The sequence below is a fragment of the Lagopus leucura genome, unplaced genomic scaffold (genome assembly GCF_019238085.1).
Source record: "Lagopus leucura isolate 7727_CA_CO unplaced genomic scaffold, USGS_WTPT01 Super-Scaffold_100026, whole genome shotgun sequence".
Taxonomy (NCBI): domain Eukaryota; kingdom Metazoa; phylum Chordata; class Aves; order Galliformes; family Phasianidae; genus Lagopus; species Lagopus leucura.
In genome coordinates this window covers 2,965,656-2,992,231 of record NW_024962277.1, presented here as the reverse complement: position 1 = coordinate 2,992,231, position 26,576 = coordinate 2,965,656, and the positions used below count along the sequence as shown (strand labels likewise).

General features: G+C 39.8%; 2 protein-coding genes across 5 annotated transcripts in view; both read right to left on the bottom strand.

The window, feature by feature from the left end:
* The window catches only part of IL17RD (interleukin 17 receptor D), a 57,797-nt gene that overhangs the window by 30,527 nt on the left and 694 nt on the right, over positions 1-26,576 (bottom strand). For 2 of the 3 annotated variants that reach the window (XM_042880289.1, XM_042880290.1), the window contains exon 2: positions 25,355-25,453. In XM_042880289.1, the coding sequence (XP_042736223.1) occupies positions 25,355-25,453 (99 nt within the window). Of the gene's footprint in view, positions 1-9,290; positions 9,401-13,772; positions 14,242-25,354; positions 25,454-26,576 lie in introns of those variants that run through there. The other variant, XM_042880292.1, reaches the window with a different exon arrangement.
* HESX1 (HESX homeobox 1) lies at positions 18,222-25,437 on the bottom strand. Of its 2 annotated transcripts, XM_042880293.1 has the most exons (6): positions 25,355-25,437; positions 22,285-22,442; positions 20,391-20,649; positions 20,068-20,273; positions 19,674-19,775; positions 18,249-18,773 (listed from the first exon to the last, which is right to left on the bottom strand). In XM_042880293.1, the coding sequence occupies exons 3-6, from the start codon at positions 20,581-20,583 to the stop codon at positions 18,675-18,677; spliced, it is 600 nt and encodes a 199-aa protein (XP_042736227.1). In that variant the 5' UTR covers positions 20,584-20,649; positions 22,285-22,442; positions 25,355-25,437; the 3' UTR covers positions 18,249-18,674. The 2 variants fall into 2 exon arrangements, with proteins under 2 accessions (XP_042736228.1, XP_042736227.1); XM_042880294.1 differs by lacking the exon at positions 25,355-25,437 and having other exon boundaries at positions 18,222-18,773; positions 20,391-25,323.

The window sequence follows — 26,576 nt, the reverse complement described above, 5'->3', positions numbered from 1 at the left end:
CAGACATCACTGTGTTCACAAACTGTGAGGGAGTTTGGTCCCCAGCAGCACAGCCCTGCTGATCCTGGCACTCCGCTCACTGCTCTGGGTCAGTGCTGCTGCCCAAACAAGACCAAATCAACAGACAAACCAACCAGCTCCCAGAGCTACAGGCCTTCTGTATTTGTAAGAAAAGCTGATCAGAGTGTTGGTTTCACAGGTAAATGACAAAGAACATATACAGGTCCGCAAACAGTTTGAATTCCTTCACAAATTAAAAGATAATAGGATATAGAGGGTATATGACTATTAAAACTCTCTTAAAGTTGTAATTTTTTATGTTTTCTGAATGCAGGCCAGTCACACCTGGATTATCTATCTGAGCAGCTGACAGCTTCTAGTTGTAACACTTCTGAAGATTCACATTTGGACCCACACGTTCTCAGGTGATGCTTTCCTACTTGGTGAACTAAATTTCCACGTAAATTTAATCCACATAAATTAAAAGGTCATTTTTTAACTGGTAGAATTGAAGCTATAAGAAGGGGACATTTACAAGTCAGATTAGTCTTTGGAATCTTATGTGTGAGGAGATGAAACTGAACTGCCCTATGCATACCAGTTTCAAACACAGAAAAAGCTCTTAACTTCACGTTAATTTTACCCCACAGTTTGTTTTTATCTTAAGAGTTCCACAAACTTAAAGAAAAATGTTAGAAATACACATTAATATTGCTTACATTCAAAGTATAAAGCTCAAAAGAAGCTTATCTTATAAAAGTAGGGTGTTGGGTTTTTTAAGTGAAAATGAGCTCGAGGTTCCCATGTCTTGGTTAAGACTAAAATCCTCCATTTGAAAACACAAAGCAAAATTAATTAGAAAACACAGTTTGAGTGAAAAGTATTCTTGCAAGGAGTTCTTAGAAAGGATCACTTTGAATGCGTTTGATGCTGAGGAGACGCCATAACTTTTCTTCACACAAAAGCAGTCATCAGCAGAGCACAACCAGATGTTAAGATTTCTTTCTTAGTTTCTGTAAACCTCTGTGACCTCCCCCAAATTAAAAAAGGGAATAGCATTTTTAAAGCCACAGGAGCTATCATTAGCGAAGCATTCTAAGGATTTTCATTAATTCATAGCCAGCCAACCAGGAATTTTCCCACAGCCGTATACAAAAAAAGTCAGAGAAGTCACTGATTGCATGGTTGGATTTGAATGTAGTCAGAAGTAAGATCAGAAATATCTCGTTCCTCCCACTGATATAAGAGCAAAGAAGATAGGGAAGGTCAGAAATTAAAATCCAAGTCTGCCCACCAACCACGAGGAAAATCTGGCATTTCCACATTGCAGAGAGTGTAACAGTGAGCATCACGTACAATTTGGTGGGGAAAATAATAGGTAGATAGATAGAAAGGAATTATTTAGCAACCTTTAAGCAGGACATGCTGTCCCACGCAGAACTGTATTTTCATGTCCACCACAAAGCAGCCACAAGACTTAGAGCGATGCTGTCTGGTTGTTAACATATTCTCACAATTCATAGCAATTTATGAGTTCATATACATTCACCTGGAGCCCTCTGAACTCTGCTTGCTCATTTGTTCCATGTAGTTTCTGTCAATCACAGAGAGGAGCAGCTTGTTCTTTCAATGCTAGACCATCAGAATACAAACAAAGGTCACAAAAAGCTAAACACATTTCAAGAGCACTTCCTTTGGAAGCGTGACAGTGATCAGCCCTGTACCAGATTTGTAAGGAAAAGGCCAGGTGTGGCCTCAGAGCCTGCTGGCTTGCAGACTCAAAGTTGCCAAGAAGCCAGCACATCTGTCAGCATGGAGGCCACCACTTCCCAACCACCTCTGCATGCTGCCCCATCGCCAAGTGGTTCAAATTTGATTCAGGTCAGTCATGGGTGCACACAACTGCAACTGCGCTGAATTAACCAGAACATGCATTTCAGAGCTTATACTCTCAGGCTGACAGAAGGAGATAATGATACCCGATCCAGCATGAAATCTCCTTGGACAAAGCTCTCTCACACATTTTTCTGAGCACATTAAAAGCTGCAGAATGAGTGATGAGCCCTACTGTCCTGCTGAATAACAGCCCAAGACCACAAGGACAAGAATAAAGGTTGCTTGTGCACCTAGAGCTCCAAGTTTCTGAAAAGCGCAGCAAGATCACAACATATTCAACAAATTCCTGTGACATATATTCTACTTAGGCACTACTGACAGATTTTGACACTTTATTGAAAGCTTTGCCCACTTGCAACTGAAAGAAAAGAATCCTACTGCTACTTTTCACTTGAGAAGCAGCTCACTTGGACAACATTTCCTAGGGCTGTTTGGCCAACCCTACCAATGAGCACAGGCCACATATCAACAGCACTGTTAGCATTGGACACCAACAAAAAGTTGTGAGACACAAAGCTGGGTAAGCAGAGAGCACTGCAAGAACAAAAGATGTAGCAAAAACTGAAATGCCATCACTGTAAAGCAGGAAACTCCAACTTCTTTCTAAAACAGAAGTCAGGGCCTGCCTCCAGACATGGCCAACCAAGGTTTGTGTTCAGAGTGGTTTCAAGTCACATGTAAAAGCACAACTGCTAAGCTAAAAACAAAACCAGTTAATAACCTGCAGCTAGAAAGTATTTAGGAACTTCAGGAAATACAGCATTAAGAAACAGGTAGAAACAGATTCACTGACAGTTTTATGAATTCTGGTGGCAAGTGAGGAATAATTCATGACAGAACATTATATACAGAGACTGAATGACGAGTGGACAGCCAATGGAAGAAACACTGCTTAAGTGTATTTTCCTCTGTTCCTTAACATTTACTATCCACACACACAGAAGTTTGAGACCCACTTCCAAAAATTTTACTTCTTTATACAACAATCCAGTAAAGGATAGAAAATTTGGAGAATCATCTCCAGTTCATTCAGATATATTATTTTTTAAACTAAAAATTAATTTGTGAGATGTACTAAGTAACAAAGGTTCAAGCGCGTTGAACTATCTATACTTTGGTTTGGCTGACAGACTTTTGGATAATTCAGAAAACTACAGGAATGAGTCTATCCATTACTAGCACAACACAGTACTCAATAACCAATTAATTACATATTTGATGAAAGACTCTAGGGGAAAAATAAGTTTTGTGTGTCAAGTCAAGTTGGCTCCTCTTGAAGAGATCTGATAAGGACAAAGAGCTAAACAAGACAACAACTGTGAAACACTACGTGCATTAGTGGATAAAATCCTTTTTCCAAGCTAGCACATAAGCTGTGATAGAGTCTCAAATTATCATAACCTAAAATATTTGAGACGTACTGACCTAGCCATAGTTCCTTATTTTCAGCTACACTGTAGCTTGTATCTTTTTCATAAAATAATTTACAAATAATACAGGGAGAAGGACATAATTTCAATCCATTTGATATTACTTGTCTTTTTATAGGTGTGATGCATTTATGAAAAACGTTCACTTTCATACATAAAAAGTCATGGTATAAAAACATCAACATAAGAGTTTCAGAAAAAATACTGTACTTCAGTGATGCTTTATTATACTGGTAGCAGTGTAACATATCAGTGCATTTTAAAAGCAAGAATATTTTTATTATTATAAATTAAAAACTCTATTTGAGCTTAATGTTTCTCTAGTAATGCTTCACACTCCTGTTATCTCGCTGGCTTCCAAACAACATTGTAAATTTATAGGTAAAATTCAGCCTTTGAGCAGAATAAGGCGGGCAAGTTTACATCAAAGCTCTGTTTCAACATCTTTAGACCAAAAGACAGCTGGTCCTTATTAAACACCCTTTAAACGTTGCAGCTTTAATTAAGTAACATCCATCTTATATTAACGTTAACAAATAATTAGCTAAAGAAATCTAGTATCGCCTAATCATGACTGCTTAACATCTTTTCACCAGTGGGCTAGGAAGCATTCGTCTATTAAAGAACTTGTTCTTAAATAAGCATCTCAAGATTTTGAATTAGCAACTCTGATCCAGCAGTTATCACACTTCTACTCGCTCAACAGCAGACTGAGGGCGGGGGAGAAGTAGGGCAGGGAGCAAAGTTTGACATCGAACCTAAGCAACATGGTCTCCAGAGGAAACAAATCAAATCTGTAAGTCCTGTAAATCTATAAATCCTGTATCTATAAAAATGTCCTGTAATCTGTAAATCCTAAGAAATTTCAACTGCAGAAATCTTGTTGGCTCAACAGCTTATTCATCCCCATCTTCAAAAGTAACAAACGAGGGAAACACGTTTTTGTTGTTAATACTGAGAATTAATGTCAATGACATAAACAGGCTTACATTTCTGTAATTGTTGTTCTCTGGTTGTGTTTGCTCATTCTGGAAATAGAGAATTTAAGCTCAATCACCTCTAAGCTCCTAAATAAACATTCATCTGCCTATTTTCACATCACTACATGCATTCTTAAATTAACTTCAATAGGCAGACTGCCATTAGCACTTTTTGACGCTAGAGTAAAAATGGGGTCACCGTATCTGCTAACATTACCTGATTAATGACAGTGGGGGAGAAGAGTTTGAAGGCAAACTTTGAACAAAAATAATACAGAGGCCTTCCTGCATGGCCAACCATGCTTGGAAGGCTTTGCACTCAACAGGTTGAGTAGCATCTGACCAAAGAAACACACTAAGCTTGGAGTCATGCAATTAATCAATTCTAAATCAGTATTACACTGCTTTATATGTCAGTGGGGAAAAAATATATATCAATTAATTAAAAAAAAAAAAATCCAAAAAGACAGGATATAGAACTGCTGGCATCTGGTCTGCAGAGCTCTCAAGGAACTGGGGAATCTTTGCATGGAGGAACCCCCCCGCCCCCCCCCCGCCCCCCCCCCCCCGTCCCCCATAGCGACCATTAACACCTTCTGCTAGGCTTCATCTCAGGTCCTTCCTCTACTCGACACCTTTTGACATTTTTAAATACCCTTCAAGAGAAAAAGCTACTTCTTTCAATGATGGAAAATAACAAGAACTGAGGGGAGGAATTTAAACTGCAGTAAGATATTTCTCACCCATTTTACAAGACATTCTTCCTCCCAAACAACTTCCCAAAACACAGATTTAGTTGGGAGAATCACTTTGGCACAACTCAGCTCTGCACTTGGGAAAACTCTAGCTGTAGGGTAGAACGCTTGAGATAAATGCAGGGAGCTGGCAGCACAAGCCTAAAGAAGAGGGGTAGGCAGAGCTCCTGGTAATAGAATGATAGGAAATAGGGATCTTCAGAGTCCTCGCTACAAAATGGGAAGGAAAAGCTCCTTAAGCATGGTACACAGATGATGACATGGAGAGTGTAAGGGGAGGCTTCAGAGGAACAGAGAGCCCCAGTGGTTGCTAAGCTATGATCAGCAGAGCAAAGAAAGGTAGGACTCTGCTAACTGGAGGGCGGAGGGGAAAGAAGTTCACTAAAATTCTGCTTTTATTCTCTCACATCCTACAGTCTCATTAATTTTGAGCTTTACACTACTGAACATGGTTCAGTGCCACGATTTTCAAAGGAATTAGACAGAGAAAAAAAGGTTACCCATCTGTATACTCCCATTAGAACCTACAAAAGAAGTTGAGACTAAAGTTGCTCAAGTGTTTAACACTGAATAAATGCAACTGAAATATATTCAAATCAATATCACAGCCAACTCTGTCTTGCCTCACAGCTTGTTACTAGGATGAAAAACAATCAGAGGATACTTTTCCAGAATAGCTCCCCATGTGGACATACTTTCTCAAGACGAAGAGAGGCCCAGCTCTGGTTTATTTTTTTCTGGATAAAGGTATGCATATGATGTGGTGGGACCATCCATATGGAAAGCTACTCTGCAATACTATCCTGCTTTAAGCAAACGTTCTATCTCAATCTGGAATACCGCTAAGTGTAGGAATACATTACAGCCATTAAACATCAGTGAAAGAAATCTCTGGCTTAGCAAAGCCAATCCATGTTCAAGAATCCTGGGTGCACTGAAACCACCTCTATTTCTTATCAGTGCTCTCCAAATTACTCAGCAAAGTACCAACTGCTTTAGTGCTACAGACACGTGTTGAGCGCGCAACACCAATACCAAAGTATTACCAGAGAAAGCAATAAGCACAGGCACGTGTTTGATGTAAGTTGTAAAAATCATACTTAACTTCATTTTGAAAATCTTAACTGTTAACAGTAATTTCAGGAGCTATGAATCAAACCATCAAATGCTTCCTCTCATAATCTCGTAACCAGAGCCCAGCCCATGCCATCACCAACTCCAGCTTTTAGTGCCACATAACACCGAGGAAAACAAAACTACGTTTTGTAGAGAGGAAAAAAAAAAACCCAAAAAACAAAAGGGAGTTATTAGTGTAAATGTACCATGATGGAACTTGGTGCTGATTTCCAAAAACAACACACAAACAAAAAAGGAGCACAGAGGACACCACCACACATCAGGCTTTTAGCACAGGAAAATATCCAGTGTGTATGCAGCAACAGCACCCAACTCTCCAAATTAAGTTAAAAAAAAAAAAACAAAGAAAAAACAAACCCTGAGTTTCTCTTTTTCTCCCTAGATAATTCATGCCTTTGAGAACTACCTTAATTGAACTGCTTTCTATAATGTATACCAGACATATTCACCGCATGCCTTTCTCCATATAAAACGTTCAGATTTGTCCATGTCCTTAATTCAGGTTAATTAGACACCGCTCACAAGCACCCTGCAATAAGGGTATCTGTTTGAATAGGACACAATCGCTGCAGGGCTTCTGTCTTTTCAATCAGTCAGTGTCCCCGCAGTGTTTAGAGTGGCAGAGGGGAAGTGGCCTGTGGTTAAACAGAGGAAATACCGAGGAATTTTAATAGAGCAAATAGTCTCTTTACTTCCTACAGGGCCCCACTTCAAAGGCAGCCTTGCTCCCGAGCAGACAATGTGTTAGAGGGGCCATCAGTCATGTACCAGCACGGCGGCTCCGCTCACAGCTCACACAACCGGCCAATTGACCCCCAGCTGACACAACCGGGACCATCCCGCAGTCGTTCCTCTGCCAGGGCTGGGGGTGACAGCACCAAGGCCGGGATTCCAGAAAGGCACCGCGGCACGATCACCAAATGCTCCTACCAGGCACCGAATGAACGGCCCATGGAAATGCGAAAACAAAGCTGAAAATATAATAAAAGCAGAAACCACTACAAATATTTAAGAAATTAAAATGTTACACTTGCTGTGTGCGATTAAAACAATTTTTTTTTTTTTTTAAATGCTACTAATCTGAGAGACATGAAGCAGACTGTGGCACTGTGGCACGCCGAGATTCCACAGCCACAAGGCGCCCATTGGCTGAACCCAGCAGGGCGCTGCCGCGGCTCCCGCAGCTCTCCACAGTTCGCTGAGACAGCGGCGCGCCCGGGGGCACGGGACGAGCAGCGGCACCGCGTCCCCATCTCTTACAGCTCCAGCAGCGCCGTGCGGCACGGAGCTGAGTCCTGAGCTGCTTTTCTTCGGACGTTTCCCAGCGCTTTCGCCTCCCTGCGCGCTGCCCTACGACCGTGAGCGCCGCGGAGTGCCCTCAAAGCGCTGATGTGACACCGCGGAAACCCGCAGCGACAGCCGACAGAAAGGGGCGGCGATGGAAAGCAGCGCTCCCTGCCGCGCTCCCGCACCGCCGCGCCGCAACGGAACCGGCAGCCGCGCTTGGGAGTCGGGGAGAACTTCAAAACTTAGTTAAAAGTAGCAAAAAAGAAACGGAGAAGAAAGCAACGAAGAGTCTGACAGCAAAACGCAACAGAAGCGGGAACGAAAAGCAAAGCCTCGTAACAGAACGTTTATCACCTGCACGTCCCCGCCACGGACGGAGGGAAAGTCCCACTCCGCGTCCCCGCCGGGAACGCCGCGGTTCCTCCCGGCCGCGGACCCGGCGCAGAGCCCCGCAGCAGCCGCACCGCCGGCTCCGCGGCACCCCTCACGGCAGCACCGCCCCACCTGAGCCGCAGCGGGACCGAGCCCGGCGCTACTCACCCGCCCTCCGCAGGCGTCGGCCGCCGCCCCCCTCCTGCCGCCGGGCCCTCCGGCCGCCTCCGCGAGCCGCCGTCCCCCGCAGCAGGCGAGGAGCGCGAGGAGGAAGGCGCCGAGCTCCCGCCCCGGGGCCATGGTCCGCAGCGGCGGCCGCGGAGCGCGGGCAGCGCGGCGGCGGCGTGGCGGAGAGCGGCCGCGTGCATGCGCGCCGCCGGCCCGGGGGGCTGCGTCTCGGCGGGCACGCGCGCCCGTTCCCCGCCCCCGGCCCGGCCCCGCCCGCGGGAGCGCGCGCCGCCCTCCGCGCGGGGTCGCGCGTTTCTCCCTAACGTGAGACGCGAGGCGCTACGCGGGGCAGCGCGGCCGGACAGCCTCAGCGCCGGGCTGCTCTGCACGAAGCATTCGGAGTCACGTAGGGGGCGAAGCCTCAGCCGCCAGCAAAGTGCAGAAGCACAGCACTGAGCTCAGAAGAGACAACAGCTGCTCAGGTGGCTACAAGCAGCAACCAGGTAGCTGAGAGTCTTCCCTTCAGTAACCCCAGTCGCCATTATTTTGGAAGATTTTACATCCAGGTACATACTGCTGCTATCATTAATATTAGACAAAAAACCACGACAACTGAATAGAGAGAGAAAAAAAAAGAAAAAAAAAAAAAAAAACACAGTGCAAAATAGCATATCACAGTTCAGATTAAAGCAATGCACAATCTCAAAAAGCCCACTCAGGGTGAAAGGAAACGCTGCCAAGTGGCCATTTTTAAACTACTTCTAAACATGTCATAAGTTTTCCGATTCTTGCGAACACCAGCAACGACAATACAGGAAGACTCCAACTGCTCTCAGGCAGCCCTTCTCTGCCAGTTGCCATGAAAACAGGCTCAGGAGCCCCTGGCAGACACAGCTCTTCATTATATCATGAGCAGAAGTGGGACTCCTGCCATTAAGCATATTTTAGCACAAATTCAAGATTTGGCCGTAGCCCTGTTAAAGCTCTTGGAGCAGATGATGCTTACTTGGGATGCCCATTTTCCCCGCAGGTTGGTGTTCTGGAAAAGGGAAGGGTAACATTCCGCGGATGGCTCTGGCACTTTACACAGAGAGCAGAAGGAACAAGTCTTACTAACCAAGGGTTCAAACAGAAGCACAAAGCAAAAATATCACCGGCCACAAGTCAGCCTGCACGCCCCCCCCTTCCATTACCTCAGCTTAAGCTAATAACAAAACACCACATCTGAAAAACATTTATCCTAAGAGCTGTCACGGCCAGCTTACCAACGTGAATGCAGTGACTGCACACAGAAGGATTGCGTTGCTTTTTGGGACGGCATGCAGAAGCATTTTATTGCTTTGTGTGCATTTAGAGTAACTTCCACTGAGAAGTTTTGTGGAAAAGGATAGAAAAGAGGTGGGAATCAAATGACAGTTAAAATTTCCACTTAGATTCTCTAAAATGCTGCTAGCTAATGTAAGGACAAAAGTGACTGTGGGGACTGCTTTCCTGCAGGCTCTTTTGTCCTTACAACAGTCTCCTGTTTCAACGTAGTACAACATACCAGTTGGAGAATATATCTAAGTCATGGGTATCAATATAATGCATTCTACAGCTGGTTTTGGTTGCCACTACAACCAAACCTCAAGCGTCTTGCTTAAAGCTAAGAACCCTTTTTTTTTCCCCCTCCTTTCTGGGCAGCTGTTCCCAGATGGAGGGGACAGTGGGAACTCGGCTGGGCCTAGAAAAATATGGAAACTCAAGTAACAAAGAGTGCTGCTGTATAGTTAGGATTTTCCTACCAACTATTTCCACCAGTTGCAAAATAATAACAATAAAGCCTCCTTAGATTTGGAAGCTGTGTCCTCCATCCATCTTTTGTATTTCTAACATTTAAATCTTTCTCCCAGGAGAGACCGACCTTGGCTGCACAAGGAAGGAGTTAAGAAGAGCTCAGCTCTCAGCTGTAGGCCAGGAAGCATGCACCATGCCTGTGGACATATCCACTGGTGTCAGGCAGCTAAAGACCATCCAGTATCAAACCTTAAGAACTAATTCAGAAAAAAATGAGTGAAAACAATGTTCCCAGAAGCGTTCAGGAGTCACAAAAATTGTACTGTGGTAGTGTCTTCCAGATTGTAACATGCCATAGTTTCAAAAGATCTGGTTAACCTCAAGCAAAAGATTATCAGCTGTATGATCCCAGATGATGAAATTGAAATTTAATTTAAATGCATCTATTGCCATTAATGGTTCTCTCTTTTAAACCACCGGGTCTTGATAAATATGCCAATATTAATGAAGAAGAAAGAAAAGAGTTCTGAAAGGAAGATCCGCCTTACTATTCCCATTTTATAGATGCAGAAACGTAAAGAGAGTCATAAATATGCCTGTTTTAACATCTTGCACACATGCTCGAGGCTAAACCAATAATTAGATTTGGAGTCAGGAAAGACTCTGCCCCCTACTAAGACAGGAAGAGACCCCTGGGGGTAATGGGTTTTGGTTTTAATTTGCTTCTTTCTAGAGACGCACAATCTACTTCCTAAGGTCATCCAGACATTATCACTGGGCACGTAAAACAGCATGGGCTGTGGAGGCCAGATCCTCCAGAATAAGTCCATCCAAGAGCCTGCTTGTGCCCTGAGGGGGCAAAGAGGAGCACAGCACACCATCCTAGCAGCCAACTGCCTCCTGCTGCGTCCAAGCACTTATTGGCACTTCCAGATTAGCTGCTGCTGCGTCCACGTGGGACTTGAAAGTGGAATTGGATGCATGAATTCTGCTACATTTGCTTTGACACTGGCAAACCACTTTGGCCACCACTTCTATATCCAAACACTTCACAACAAATCCTGTAGTTCAGCATCCTTCATGCTGAATAAGCTAAGCCTTACTGAATTCCTTGTAGGGTGCAGGCAGCCACATCTTCCCCCAATCACTTTCTATCACATTCTCATTCTTGAACTTTCTTCTTAAATACCTCAAGTCTATCTTCAGGTATTTGGGGATGTTTTGAGGTTTGTAGAGTTCAGAGAGTAGAGTGAATAGTCTGGTGACCTTTCTGGATGACTTAATGTCTTCTACAGGAAATTGCACTTAATGACCAAGGAAGTTTTTCCAGTTCTATATTCCCAAAGGCTCAAGTTAGCATCAGATGTAGAGATGAAAAGGAATCGATTGAAATAAACTATTTACTATACACAAATGTCTTCTGCTCATTATCAAAACAACTGTTTGCCAGCAATCCATGAATACAAATCCTTGTATAATATCACCATTCCCCAGACCTCACAGTTCCTTGTGGAGAGAGTACACAGGCCAACAACTTACTCTGCTGGCAGGAAGGATCTGCAGTCAAATGTGAACTCTATTTCTATTCAGTTTTGCACATGTTTAGTTTTGCATCTGGTTATTCATATGAATATAATAAAGGCACAGACAGACAGCTCAGTTCTGAGATCTTTCAACTAACTGACCTGCTACCAAATTCACTTCTCTCTGTTACACAAGCAAGCTGAATTGCCTCATCCTGTGGCCACGTGATCTTTTCGGAGAAAAGAGGGAGCAGAGCAGGACTGCATCTTTCAGCAGCAGTCTTCTGTCACATTGGATTAGGTGTTATATGAAACTACTTATTTAGAGAAAAGTAGATTTGTGATGCAAAGAAAATTAAAAATTGCACGGAAGAGTGACTTTTCTTTTGGAGAAAAAAATCCACTGAACTTGAAACATTGCAATCCAACAACTGTATTCTTAAGTGAGGTATGTTTTATTCTTTAGAAATATTTGAGTCATTATTTCGAGTCAAAATATTTTTCTGCAATACCGGCATTTCAGTTCAGCCAACCATTAAAACAGCAAACGAAGCCTCCTCTGATGCCATTGGAATACTCGCTAGAATTGTAAATAAAGTAATGCTTTGAAAAAGTTTCTTGGGTTTACCTTTAATCTCAACTTCAATGCAGCACAATCCCTTCCACAAAGACATCTTGCCATTTTCCATCGGCAGTGAAATAAGTGCCTGGGTGGGGGGGAGTGACTTAACAGCCTATCCCGAAATTCAGCGATCTGCAGCATCCTGTGGCCGTGTCTGTGAAACTAATCCCAGCACACTAAGGGACCCCTGGCTGAGCATAACCTGCCTTAAACCTCTTCCCTTTCAACCAAGAAGAGAGCAATTTGTTCAAGCACTTCAAGATGACATCATTCCTTATTTGAGGCCAACGGCTAAGTGTAATTAAGGCTAAAGAAAACGTTCTGAAGATTTTTGTGATTAAAACAGAGAGACTACTAACAGATACCATTACAGAACAATTGGAGCATTTCCGGAAGAATTCCAAAGTCCTACTGTTGTGTAACTGCTGTGGAAGATGATTGGAAAGCAGTCTGTCAATAGCACTTCATTCTACTCCCACTAAGGGAAATATACAAACAAATGAAAATGTGGACACATATGGAAATTGTAGTCTGTTTATATGACAGATACATAACAGCATTTCAGAGAAAAAGCTAGAACACTTCATGGCAGATTTACAAAAGAATTCTACAGCAATTCTACAGAACTGCACTAACCAAAGAGGAAAGGCCCTGCTAGGAATAACAGTTACTGCTGACAGCCCTACTTTTCAAACAACTTAATATATCCTCCATATCTACAGTTTGGCACGTTGTCGCAAAAAAAGATCGAAGCACTCAGATATTAGGATTGATTCAGTTGCTTGTTTTTGAAAAGAGTAATATAAATATCCAGACAAGGGATTGATAAAACTCAGATCAATTAATGAAACATTGATAAAACAAAGATCTATTAATGCTTGCAGAGAAAGTTAATGCACATTAATAGTAAGTTACAATAATTATGATAGTATGATAACCTTGTGGTTAGATGGTAACATTAGGAATCACTGACCAGAACACTCCAATAGAGCTGCTGTTTGTGATAGACCTTACTGTCCAGCAGTGTATGATCAAGAGGGGAAAAAAAATCTCACTTAAGCAAGAATAACTACAAGAAAAGCTTTTTTACATAACCTACTTGAGTTTCACAAAAACATTTAGCCAGACAACTGCATTTTAAGAGTGGTGACGGTGCCTCATTAGACTGTTTCCTTTTGACTTCCTTTCCCTGTCAAAACGAATTAGAGCAATTTGCAATTATATTGTCAGTGAGCCACATCCTGTAGCACTGAATGAGATGTTGTCCCACCTTTGAAGTGAGAAGTACACATATATCCCTATCCAGTCAGTAATTTAGAAATATTCAAATCAAGAAAGAAATAGAAGTGACGACAACCACATTTTTAATTTTTTAACCCAACTAAACATATTGAAATGCAAGTCAAACCATAACAGATGTATAGTATGTAAGCAGTACAATGCCATTTCTTATCGTTCTAATGCGATGAAACAGTTTTATAGAAAAAAAGCAGGTGGTCATCAGCCCTTTTGCATGCCAAACATCTGCATTCTCAAGTTTGCATTTGTTGTCACAGAAGAATTACATTAGTAGACACTGTAGCAAAGTCGTTCTATGGTTCCATTGTAAGGGTGGGGTATTTTTTGTTTCTTTTAGAATTACTTGATGCTTTCACAGATATAAAACAATTCTGCTGCTATAAATGGACTGCATTTTGTAGTGCTGTAATCACATACCCATGAACGCAGCCTTAATGATTTAGAAGGCTGTAAAAGGTTGCCCCAAACTGAATTCTGAAGTTAATATCTAATAAATGTTCAGACTATCAAAAATACTAAGAACCTACCAATTTCCACTGGGTTCAATTCAACAGAGCCCATCCTGAGTTTTTGAAAAGCAGACACAAGGTCAAGCATTCATACACACATACAGACTCTGTAACTAAATCTTCGTTGTACTACAATTTAGCAATCAGCAGGCATTCTACAAACAGCCTACCTCGTGATTGCAGACACCACCCAAACTTAAGATGTAGAACTGTAATTCTATGCTCCAGCCACAAGAGGGCAAAAGTAGCCCACCATTTTCAGCTATATTTGAAATACTGAATAACTGCTTCAGTATTTATGAATTTAAATGCTGGCCTGATCTGGGGGCAAAAAAAATAAATAAATAAATAAAAAATAAAAGAAAGATTAAGGCGCAGTTTATAAATAGTCAACAGCCTCTAATGCAGAATATTTGATTTGCTGTCTTCTTAATTTCTTTAACAGCATCAATCACACAAACTGAATCCCAGGATGTTTTTGAACATCACTGTGGTTGTTAATGTAAATCTAAGTATTAAAAGCGTGAAATATATCATTAAAGGGTATAGTATTTATTTTCAGTTAACATGTTAAGCATAAATTGGTTATATGTAGGCAAGATTCTAGACAACTTGGACAAACAGCAACCACAATAAACGTATTAAAATAACAACTGGTAAAGAACAAGAAAGTATTAAACAAGATACAATAACTATGTTGATGTAAATTTACAGACATGATGTCGTGACGGTTTGCTATTATTGACAATTATACCAGAATTAGGCCAAAACCATGTGTGTGCAGTCACCATCCTTGAGTGTTCAAGAAACGAGTAGAAGTGGCACTAAGGGACATGGTTTAGTGGGCATGGTGGTATTGGCTGCTGGTTGGACCAGGTGACCATGGAGGTCTTTTCCAGCCTCAATGATTCTATATACCTAAGCATTTTTTGTTATATTCTTACCTCAGTGAGGATAAACATCCTGCAAAAACAAGTTTTTAGAAGTTTCTTCCTTCTTATAAATTCAATAAATATATGTTTAATTTGGGTACCCAAAAGAAAGGAGAGGTCTTCCACCTTTTGTCTCCCTTTCTCCTTCACCTCACCTAAGTGTGGGGTCTATTTCCTCAGAAAGGAATCTGGAACTGATGGCTCTTCCACAACCCCGGATTACCATCCCTGCCGACAACTGTTTGCCCATTACGATCCCACCAAGTTCCTTTGTGGTGCAATCAGATAGAACCCTTCCTCTCTCCTCCCCACCCCGGAGATATTCAGCAGCCCCAGCACCTCCCCACATAATGAGCTAATTACATAATAGTAAATCCTATAAAATTAAGTGATAAAAAGCATCAACCTGACAACTAATAGAGAAACCACTTCTAGCCAAAAAATCATAACAAACATTTTCTTACAAGTAATTTCTAAGAAGCTTCGATTTTATTTTATTTTTTTATCACTAGTCAGCCCTGAGAATTAATCTCAACTATTTGAAATTACCTTAATTTCAAAGTTTGGTAAAAAAGTTCTTTGTTAAATCCAGCCATAGAAATGCTTGGGTGAAGTTTTGAGGCCTCATTTACTTTCAATAAGAACACAGCATTATCCTTCTTCTGTGGAACTGTAAAACACCCTGGGTTTTGTTGCTTTAGAAGTATTTTCAATACAAGACTTTGAATGAGAAAAACGCAGACATACTTACACCCAGTAGGAAAATTGTAATAGAGCTTGCTGGGGTACAAGCTTGCTGTTTGTAATCACAGACTTGGTACATCAAATAACTGCCAATACAAAATTCTAAGTTCAAAAGTGTTATAAATGTAGGCTTTAAAAATCTAATATTGGTAATTTAAAGAATGTTTCAAACTATGCTCTCACATATGCTGCAAGTAATAATATTACAACAGAACCTAGGAAGCAGTTGTTGTGTGATTTGGGTATGCCTTCAGGCCATGAGCACAGATCATCTTTTTTGGACGGCAACAGCCACTAATGAAGTTTATGTCTAGAAAAGTTTTTTAAGCTTGAGACATCAAGAAAGAGAAGAAAGTCAATTTCAAACAAATAATTACACAGCCCAGCATCCCAATTATGGTCACTGGCACAGGACCCTATTTCAGGAAAGCACTACTAGCATGTTTAAGTACCATTTCAATCAGTTCTAGGAGAGCTTCATCAATTTATCACTAACCTAAATTACAGCTGTTGACGAATGCTGACATCACAGCTTGCCAATACCAGAACGAGGAAGTCTTACCACAAGCCAGCTTTCTTGCTGGATGTTTTCACTGTCTTTGTAATTGTAAGAACTCATCTCAGGGTCACAGGGTCAAATGAGCTCTTGAGCCAATGCAAAATGGCTGGAAGAAGAAAAGGAAGTTTTGGCTTCACAAACCTGAAGTCAAATGAGGAAATAAGATGATTGAGGTTTTTCTGATCACAGTTCTGAAAAGCAGATAAACAGAAGCATCACAAGACAAAGCATACAAAACTGGAACGGCAGCAGATTTCAACATGCACTTATGACAGTCTCATCCACTATTCTTACCAGGACCAGCTGTGCTCAGATAGCTAGCAGTATTACATGTACTACTGAGGTCATTCAGAAAGCTGCATATTATTGGCAAGATTAGCAAGGACTGTGAAGTACAGAATAATATTTTAAGATAGAAAAGAAATTTAACCATATACAAGAAAGTCTTTGCCACAGTTTAGACCCAAGGTGGTCAAAATCGGCATATATGTGAAGTTAAGGGTTCTCCTTTAATTTGTTGATGTATTTACTTTAGGAAGAACAATCTAAGCCAAGATTAAAGAAATAACACAATCATGTTATCTGACTTTTGCTCCTCACAATGCTATGTAGAACTGGTACAGTGCAAGCCATTCCTCTAGTAACACTTGCTAATTGAGAGCTGGATACCAGAGCTGCTGCTGCTATTATTCCACTCCTCTTAAATTGCTTTGTCAGACTTCCGTCACTTGAGACAAGTTCCATTATAGCAGACATTAGGTGCATTTAGGTATTTGCCAGATAATAGAGTAAGGTTCTTAGGCATTGGTCTGTACAGATTAGTCTAATCTGTTGCTGTTGGAGACCTTGTTTCCAGCAGAAAGGTAAACAATAGTTTCAAATTACTTGCACTAAAGTTAAGCTACAGGTACTCCATGACTTGAGGTGAAAAGAAAGCCAAAAGAGAACTCTCGCATTTCCAATATTGTCTTCAGCTCAGCTCAGGTCTGCATCTGAATCGAACTTCTTCTTTCTCTAGAACTATTTCTAATAGATTTGGTGCCATTTAAAATGCTCTATCCAAAAATGATTAAGAGAAATAGAAGTTCAGTTAGTAATATTAAATGCTAATGTTACTTCCTGAATTCGAAGCACAAATAGTTAACATTTCAATATTAAGTAAAAGTTTCTTATTTCCACACTGAAATTGGTTTTCAAGAAGAAAAATCAAGCAATTTGAGATTTCTGGGCTTCTATGAAAAGGAAGGCAATAAGCCCATAGAGTTGTATTTTGTTTGTTTTTAATGACATAATGGGTATGATTTACCTGGTAAAATCCTAAGCTAACTGCACTTTGAAATACCTTACAAACATTCAAAACTACATTAAATCATCCATTACTAAAACTGAAAAATAGAATAGATTTCTAAGGAAGATCTTAAGCTAAAGGAAGAGGAGAGCACATGTTAGGAAGGGGTGTAGCGATCAAGAATGGTCTGAAAGCAGTTAAGATAGGTCTTCAAAAGTTTTAACACCAACCTGGAGCACTAACCTAACTGCATTTGGACAACTAGAAAGTAGAACTTACACAGTTTTTTCCATGTTTCCCTCACTGCCTTTTGTTTGTTTGTTATTACATTTAACCTATACTGACAGTAGCATTCTTCCTTCATGTCCTTGTGAGTGATTCTAATAGAAACCAAATGCCAGGGCCTGCATCAGCCTGGTAACTGAGCCTGAAGACTTGGGCTTCAGTTCTTCCCTCCAGTGAATATCGGAGTACTTCATACAAAACAACTGTTTCCTCAAGAAATCTGGAAACCAACACCAGAATATGTAACAGCTCAGTAGCTAGACATTACTTCAAGAAGAAATTGCTAGTTTAAGACTTACAAATTTTTAAAGCTTTGTCCTATAGTACTTTCTTGCTTTTCCATCTTGTATATTAAAACCATTTTCTTTGCACCAGATGAAACAATTCAGTTCAGTTCTTTGATTATTACAGATATAGTTTTGCTTCAGAATAAAACCTATTATTCATGTCAGCCATGTATCAAAACTCAGAATAGCCTTACGCCTGGTTCACACTGAGAAGAGAGGAGATATCTGAATTGAAGCACTAAGTAGACAAATAATATTCTAAACAGAAATTAATTAAAATATATTAAAAAGATTACAGTTTTAAGCTTCTTTTAATGAAACAATTGTTCAAATTGAAACCAGTTTAATACCAGTCCATTTATTTTCATGGAGAGCAACGTTTTAGAAAATGAGGTCATACTCTTCTTAAAATCTGTTCATTAGAATGTAAATAGCTAATCTGTTTCATGTATCAAAAACTATTTTGCATGTTAAGAATTATAGACTTTAAAAGTAGGGATCTTAGTTGCCTTCAGTGAAGCCTGAAGTACTTCATAGTAGCTGAAAATCTTACACAACTCAGAACTTACAGTTTATTTTTTAACTGCAAAAAATATCTAAACTTTTCTGAACATATTTATTAAAATATATAGGAAAAGTTCACTTTCTCCACAAAAATTAGTTTATAATACTTCACATATTTACAGTTTGAGTGAAAAATCATAATCCTTCAAATCTAGGGATAAAATCATAATTGATATATGATCATTGTTTAATACAAATAATGACAACGCCAGTAATTCTTCAAGTCCTGTTACAGTAAAATAAAGGCAAACCATCCTTCTCCTACTCTAGCAGGCTGGAGGTGAAGTTACTTTTCACCATTAGAAACTGGGATTCTCGGTGTGATCTCTTCAGTTTTGCACGACGGTTCTGGAACCAGATCTAAAATGGAAATAAAAGGCATCTTTTTCAGAAACACAGCGCTGTAAACAGAGCGGGCTTTGAAGTGCAAAAGTATTCACACAACCTCACAGTATTTTGTCAGTAATTTGGAAGTTTAATAGAAGGTCAGAATTTTCAGTTGATGACCGGCACAAATTAAGACTAAGAAAATAATGCCTTCAGCTTCACTGGAGAATGAGGATCAGCTTCAGCCACGAAAACACAAATATCAACTTTGGTGACACTCAGACCCTGTTCAGAATTCCTGAACATCTGGAACTCACACACGTCTTCAGGTGTTACTTCAACTGCTTGATGAACTAAAACATCAAGCTTCCCATTAAGCCAAACATGAATGGCATCAAAAGCATAATAAATACCAATAAATATCAAATTTGAATTCTTATTGTATGCTTATCACATATGAGTTGTTAGAAATCAGTAATTAAGGCCCTGAGATGATTTTGCTTTTGGCCAGATGAATGACATTGTCTCAAATACTGGTTTTAATGCACTTATGCTCTCCTACCACTCCCAAAATACAAACATATTTTCATACAAATTATTTCAAAATTGATTTCAAATTATGTTTTAAACTATGTTGCCAAGCATAATAAACATGATTTTAGAACCTGGGAGCAAAGGATTGGAGATTAGTAAAGCAGAAACTGCAGAAATTTCACTGTGCCAAGTGTCTCATCAATGCCACGGAACAAGGCTTAAGATTTCAGAAGGAATTTGATGGCATCCATTTCATGAATCACTTCAGGCATACCAGAAATGCACATTATTTTATGCTGACGTTAAAATTATTGCTACTACTGATAATCTACATATTTACACTGACTGAGAGTATATATGGAAGGAAATATGGATATTTTCAAGTAAAAATGTAATTACCTGGATCCTGTCTTCATCTAAATCTAGCTTGCGAGCTAATTCTTCTCTGATATCAATACCAGGGTAGGAGTTCATTTTAAAAACATTTTCCAAGACTTCAATCTGAGGAAATTAAAATACACTCATTGAGTGATTGTCACTACCTTTATAAGAGCTAAGAATACCATTTTAGTTTGTTTTATAGGAGACTTCTGAACTGTGCTTGGGCAGTTCTGATTTCATGCAGAAATACCAGTCTGTTGAAGTTAGCAACATAACCAAATTTACACAAGTGCTTAATTACATTTTTCTACAGAGAAGTACACAGTACTGAATTAGTCAGCTCTTAGAGGCTTCTGCCAAGTTTTCTAAACTACATTGTTGCTGATTCATCAGATAGTAAGAAAATCCATACCTGGCTTCTAGTGAAAGCAGTTCTTGGTCTTCTACCCCTGTACCAGCTCAATTCTCGTTTGAAAGATAGCCTTTCAGTGACTGAAAAATATTTGTCACATTTCAAAACTTTTTCCTCTTGCACTGTATTGCTGTTAGCATGAAATAATGAATTTTCATAGGAAACAACAGGGATTTGCAGATGGGAATTACTGTCATCACCTAAAACTGGAAAAAGCAAGTAAATGTGAACTTCATGTTACCTATTTTCAGTAGAAACATGACTGTATCTATTTTTAAAAGGAGTAAAAGCCTGAGAGGTTACAAAACGGACTGCTGGCTTACCCAAGTTGGTGCATGCATCCATCCACGGTCTGTGAGGTTTCACTGCTGCAATGCCATCCTTCTTCTGCTCCAATCCTAAAATACTTTCGATGGAAAATGAGCACTGTGTGGTTTTATTTTCTACAAAACCAGACACCTTCTGAAGATTCTGAGATGCTGATGGATTAGCTGTACACAGCGATGTACTTGCCATGGTTTCACCTTCAGCCAGCACAGCACACGCACTGTACTTGCATTTCTCCTGAAGTCCTCCTTATAGCTATGTTGACAAGGGGGTTGGATTTGCAACGTCATTAATTAAATCTTTTATTAGAAAGTTTTAGCATGTCAATGAAAACTCTCCCACCAAGAGGCACGAGGAGTTAATTGTTTATTTGTTTGCAAGTAATTAGCAACTAATGGTGACACTAGGGGGGCCACCAAGAGGGACAAGAAGTGTTATCTCTCCTAACCAGAACATCGACTTAACTTTCTCAAAAGAAGCTATGCACAAATATAGGACTTCTCTTTTATTCGAAATCATTAATGTATAAAATCAGTTTTTTTTAAAAAAAACTTTATACTCTAATGGACTCCACTTACCTAAACATAGCAGCACGATAGGAAACCAGTCAAGTAATAAGTAATCTCATTTAAGTGCATTTCCTTCCAAGGAAATTTAAAAAATAATCTCTTAATGCTATTAGGCTAATCCCAATGAAAATGCCTCTGTTTTTTCATATGCATATGTAATGGTGAACGTGGTCAATAAAACAACAATAGCTTTTGGCATGAGGCTCTGTGCAGTGGGTTGGCAATGTTGTCAAAGCTCAGTGTAATTGCCTTCCAAGTGCCTGGATTAGTTAGCAGTAACAGTTGCACCAACTATTTTAAATAATTCAGACATTCATTTTTCTTATTAAAATAGCTTTGTCGCAGCCTTTTTGAAGGATACCATCTGTGACATTTCCTGATCAGTCTATACAAAATAAAAACAAAACTTGAAGTAATACTGGCCACACACTTGAGCGTACAGGTTTTAACACCCTTGACCTGCTAGGTGTTTCTTCTTTCCTGTAAGTGGGTTTATAACCAACAGAAATTATTCCATAGAGCATATACTTAAAACGACCAAAAATCATGTGTAATGGTGATGAAGGATTTCAAGCATTTCTTTTGAAGTTCAGGGTTTGAAAAGATCACTGATTTCACTCATTATAAAGAAAGCATCAGCTGTAACATTTTCAAACTCAACTACTGGCCATTTACACACGGTCAGTAACAACTTCTCATTTAGGAAAACCTCTTTTTGTATTTTAGATACAGCTATGTGATAAATACAAAACTGCAAGCAATGCTTTTCTTTCAGAAAGCAAATTTTAGCCCTCTAAAATATAACTTTGTAGCATGTGATGTAGGATCGGACCTTTCAGAGGAAAAATCTCACCCTTTTGTTCTTGTGTCACCATTTACTGAGAGTAGTTTATTCTGTGTAATCAGTCATATTCTCACGGTTAACAAGTTATACAAAGAAAAATACAGAAAATCAAGGTACAGGTACTGTTCATTTGTAAACTGCCCAAGATAAATCTTTAGGAATAACAGAAGCAGGAAAACTTGTAGGGAAACAGCATAGCATGGAACTGGTGGTGCAGAGTTGAGGGAGATTCTAGTGTGAAAAATAGAATCATATGCTATTTTATATCAGAATGACATTTGGCTGCATGACATTGACTTACTAGACTGACTCAGAAGTGATTCAAGCAGTGATCTCACCAAGACACCTTATCAACATATCAACACATTTTGAAGGGGCAGCAGAATAAACGCAGTGACCACCTGCGAGCTGAGCTCCGAACCCCATTTGGCAGCCTCAGCAACTACAAAGTATACACAGAAGAAAAATTATACAAACCTGTATAAGCAGCTCACTGGCTACTGACATGCCTTCTGATCGTGTCAGCATCGAGGAGGAGTAGCAAGGCCCATAGGACTCATCCCTGAGTAAGGCTGTCCTCATATCCATGATCCACACTTCCACAACTTCCCGAGCAAAACGCAAGTTCTGCTAGCCTGCCCAAACCCAGTTGATAAGAAAGCTGGCTTAGAAATCCAATTAAAGATCCATGGCAGAACATGAAAACTGAGAATGCCAAGAACATATTGACAGCATTTAGAGTTAATCTTCTGTACTAAACTAACGATGTTTTATGAATGTATATGAAGACTTGAGGCAAAAAGAACATGACGTTTGTATGTTTCAGATGGGTAAGGTCTGAACCTGAAGAAAGAAATGCTTAACTGCCAAAATTTTCCCTCAAGTTCTCCTTAATGCTCAAACACCCTTTTCTGAAGGAAACCCAGTGTCAGTTTTCAGATAACTGCAGAGCAGCTGACATAACTTTTCCTAACTGGAAATTTCCAGAGTGTCAAGATCACAGCATAACAGACCGTCACTGTTTTCACAGGAATCTGTAACACATTGGTAGCCTCTGGAGGAGTCTCATCTGTCCAGAAGTTTCAGAAGTTTCATGATGATGTACCCAATGAATCAGAAGTCAGTGGGAAACAAGGGCCTTACAGCCCTTTATATTTAACTATAGCTGGTCCTAATGCAACATCAACTGAGATCCCAGATGAACAATGGAGCTTCTTTCCTTGACTGCAGACTTTTGACAACACACCAAGTTGAGAGGTTGCTAAAGAGATAAAGCTAAGGCTCTTGCATCCCAAGCAATTGATAAATCAGTTTTCTGCCTCTACAGTTTCTAGATGAAACACTAACTTTAAGAAGAAAAAACACCCAAAACATAACAAGTCAAAAAGAAATCAGTACAGATCCTGTAATGAATTTGGTGCCACTTATCAATTTCTCTATCCTGAGGTTTGAAGCACGATTTCTGATAGACAGTGTCTTGAATTCAGAAACAAATGTGGACTTTAATAATAAAAAGAACACCTCTTAATGAGTGTAAATGAAGCTGGCTTCCAAATACAGATGACTACCTATGTATAGGTGTGTTGGTGGTTTGGTTTTTTTTTTTTAATTTTATAAAAGAACATACACAAAACATTTCAGAAAATATTCATTTCACCATAATGAATAGAAATTAGATTTACTGAAACTACATGGTTTACAGTCAGATTAGCATATAAATCAAGTCCCAAACTGCTAACTGCCTTCATAGGCATGATCTCTTCAGAAGCTACCAAGAACTGCCACAAAAGGTACGTGGAGGTAGAAGTAGTATTGAGGAAGCACACTCCTCCACAAAACAAACCATTACACTAACCAAGTAGCTGTAACTCGTTTTGGTCTCTCTGAGATTGTGGAGGACAGCGCGGTTTGCTTTGAGCTCCCAGTTGGAGGTTCGCATTCGTTCAGGGTTTATTTCTTTGTTTATCTTAAGGACTTTTCAAGAAAAAGATCTCAGCCGCTCTCAAAAGTAGGTTTAATAAAGTAAGTCAAAGAACATGGAATGGATTTGAAAGGCAGAGGTCAGAAACTAATCAAATACTGCCATCTGGTGTTTGTGTTTGCTCAGCTGCTACATTTGTTCAACAACGTTCTCTGAATAGGAAACTTACTATTAAAATTATGATATTAATTTGCTCAAAGTTGAATTGAATCAGACCTGGAGACTGCAGTGCAGTAACAAACACACCAACACTGCTTTGAAACCGTGCATGGCTGCAACTCCACATAGCAACTGGAAGTACCTATTGAAGTTCCCAGGTTAACTGCTCACAGTGCTTCCTAGTTTGAGGAATGCAGTGAAAATGAAACACCGCACACCTAAGGGACCCTTACAGTTTTAGTGTAAATCCATACAACTGTTATGAAAATCCCACCTGAAAAGAGAATTTATTCTAAAGGTAACAAGTTTGTATTAACACCAAAACGAAACGAGTAAGTCTACTGGAAAGACTGGCTGAAGATCTACCAACCAAGTGGTGTTACATTTCTTTAAAGAGAAGACTGCTAAACTGTAGAAAAAAGCAATTTGTCATAAGAAAAAAAAATAAACAAAGCTTTTTACACAAGAAATGAGGATAAAAACATGATAGAGCAGAAAACGCAATTAGTTTTAAACTCAACTCAAGCCATTCTATGATTCTAAAGCAGCAGAATTTGATAGCAAAGATTTGGATTCCATTTCCAGGAATTCACACTGCAAGTATAATTCGAGCTTGATTCTTCATTCAAAAATTTTATCTCATCATCCTAGCCAAACGAGCAGTTCTGCCCTTGCAACCCATATGAACAGCTTTGCCTAAATATGTTTGTAGGAACAATGAGAGCAGCACAAGAAGCTTTTCCCTGGGTGACAAAAATCAATCACAGGAGAAATCGCTGTTCTTTGAATATGCCAAAACAATCTTCTAATAGAATTTACACTTGATGAAGCAGAAATTCATATCCCTTGCCGATCTTAAACCACCTGTTCTTGGCCCAGGGACAGCAGCGTTCGTCTCTCAAGCGGATGCTAAGAATTGCCACTAGCACCCACTGCAACTCCACTGTCAGGTCACCTTTCACAACAGCCTGTGCTGCATTTTCAGCCTTTGGAACACTATGAACAACACACGTAATCTTTCTTGATTACTTATCACACAGAAAATTGCCTTTCATCTCACCTTTCCCACAGCTCTTTTACCCAAGCGTAGCAGTATATCACCACCTTAGACATTTTGCTGCACAGATCGACCTTTCAAATTTGTTTTGAACATTAATTACAGAGATTATATTCAAAGTCAACTACAAAACTGTGAAGGTTTTTTTTGTTTGTTTGTTTGTTTTTGCAAGAATACCTTAATACCTTCAACATCATTTTTTTCAAAGCACAATGAGAGCAGTTAGCTGCTCCTTAGTTAAGTGAAAGCTACTTTGATCTGGGGCAAACACAACATAAATTCAAGGTAAATCCAAGGGTATCAGAAGAAACAGTATGCTTGTTAACGTGTAACATGCAAATAAAGCCTACCTGATCCAGACAGCTAATTCCACTCCGTAGCAGAGCCAAAGTTCTCTCCATTAGGGACACATCTGAAATCCTTAAAAGAGCTGGTGGCTGCTCTTCTCCCTGTTTATATGGTGCCAAGTATTAGTTCTCCACACTTACAGAGAAAAAGGAATCATACACACTAAGAAAGTTTACAATTCTGATAGAAGCGTAACACTAAAAACATGCTCATTAGTGGATTCTTACGGATTCCTCAGTTCATTGCTATCCAATCTCCTGCATTGCAGCCAAATACATATCTCAAATAAAACTTTTAAATGCCTTGTGTATATTTTTACAAATATATCAATGTACGAGAGAATTATTGATTGTTTCCATTTAAGGGACCTATTTAGAAACCTCACTATGAAATAGAAGAAGCTCCAGTACACTACAGAACAACTAGAAAGGGCTCTCTCTTGCTACTAAAACGAACTGATTCATTAAATTGAAACATCAACAGAAGCAAGAAACATCATGCTACATGCCAATCGAGATACCAAAGCACATTTTTACACGTTAAAAACTTGTCTGTTACCATTTTGTTTCGATACAGAACGGTTTGAGTTGGAAGGGATTTTTAATACTATTGAGTTCCAACCCCCCTGCTATAGGCAGGGACACTTCCCTCCAGACCAGGTTGCTCAAAGCCCCTTAAACACCTCCAGTCAGGAGGCTTTCACAACCTCACTGGACAACCTGTTCCATATCTGCAAAAGTTTCAGTTTTTAAAAGCTGTTTTTCTCATTCAATAGGAGCTAAATAAATGTGTCTTTTCTGTCATTTGCAGCTGTAAAAAATGCAAAGGTAACTAGAAATAATTCTGTTTGCAGTCTCTTACTACCTTTCTGAGTTCCACTAAGGGAATGACACTAATATATTATGAAATAGAGAGCAATTCTTACAGAAGAAATTGGTTACAAGTTAACTGATATGAAAACCAGAAAGTTGTGCACATGCATATAGGTCACAAGCCAACACTGCCATTGCCTGCTCGTACTTACAGACCCAGTTAGAGCTCAGCAAGCAAAAGATCAAACAAGAAGATACAAGGCTTAGCCTTTAAATCTGGTAAGATAACTCTGTATTTCTCTCATTTGATAGGTACATAAGGAAGTTAGCAGTGTGGTTTGCCTCAGCCACATGAGTCATCAGATGAGCTGGCAAAAGAACCCACTGAACTAAGATCTAGCAGTGACATTTA

Excerpts from the sequence above, each read along its gene's own strand:
- HESX1 (XM_042880293.1), bottom strand. The coding sequence starts at position 20,583 with ATGGCAAGTACATCGCTGTGTACAGCTAATCCATCAGCATCTCAGAAT. Across the intron at positions 19,776-20,067 it reads CTGCTTTCACTAGAAGCCAG|ATTGAAGTCTTGGAAAATGT; the intron begins GTATGGATTTTC and ends TAATTTCCTCAG. Across the intron at positions 18,774-19,673 it reads TAGATGAAGACAGGATCCAG|ATCTGGTTCCAGAACCGTCG; the intron begins GTAATTACATTT and ends TTTCCATTTTAG.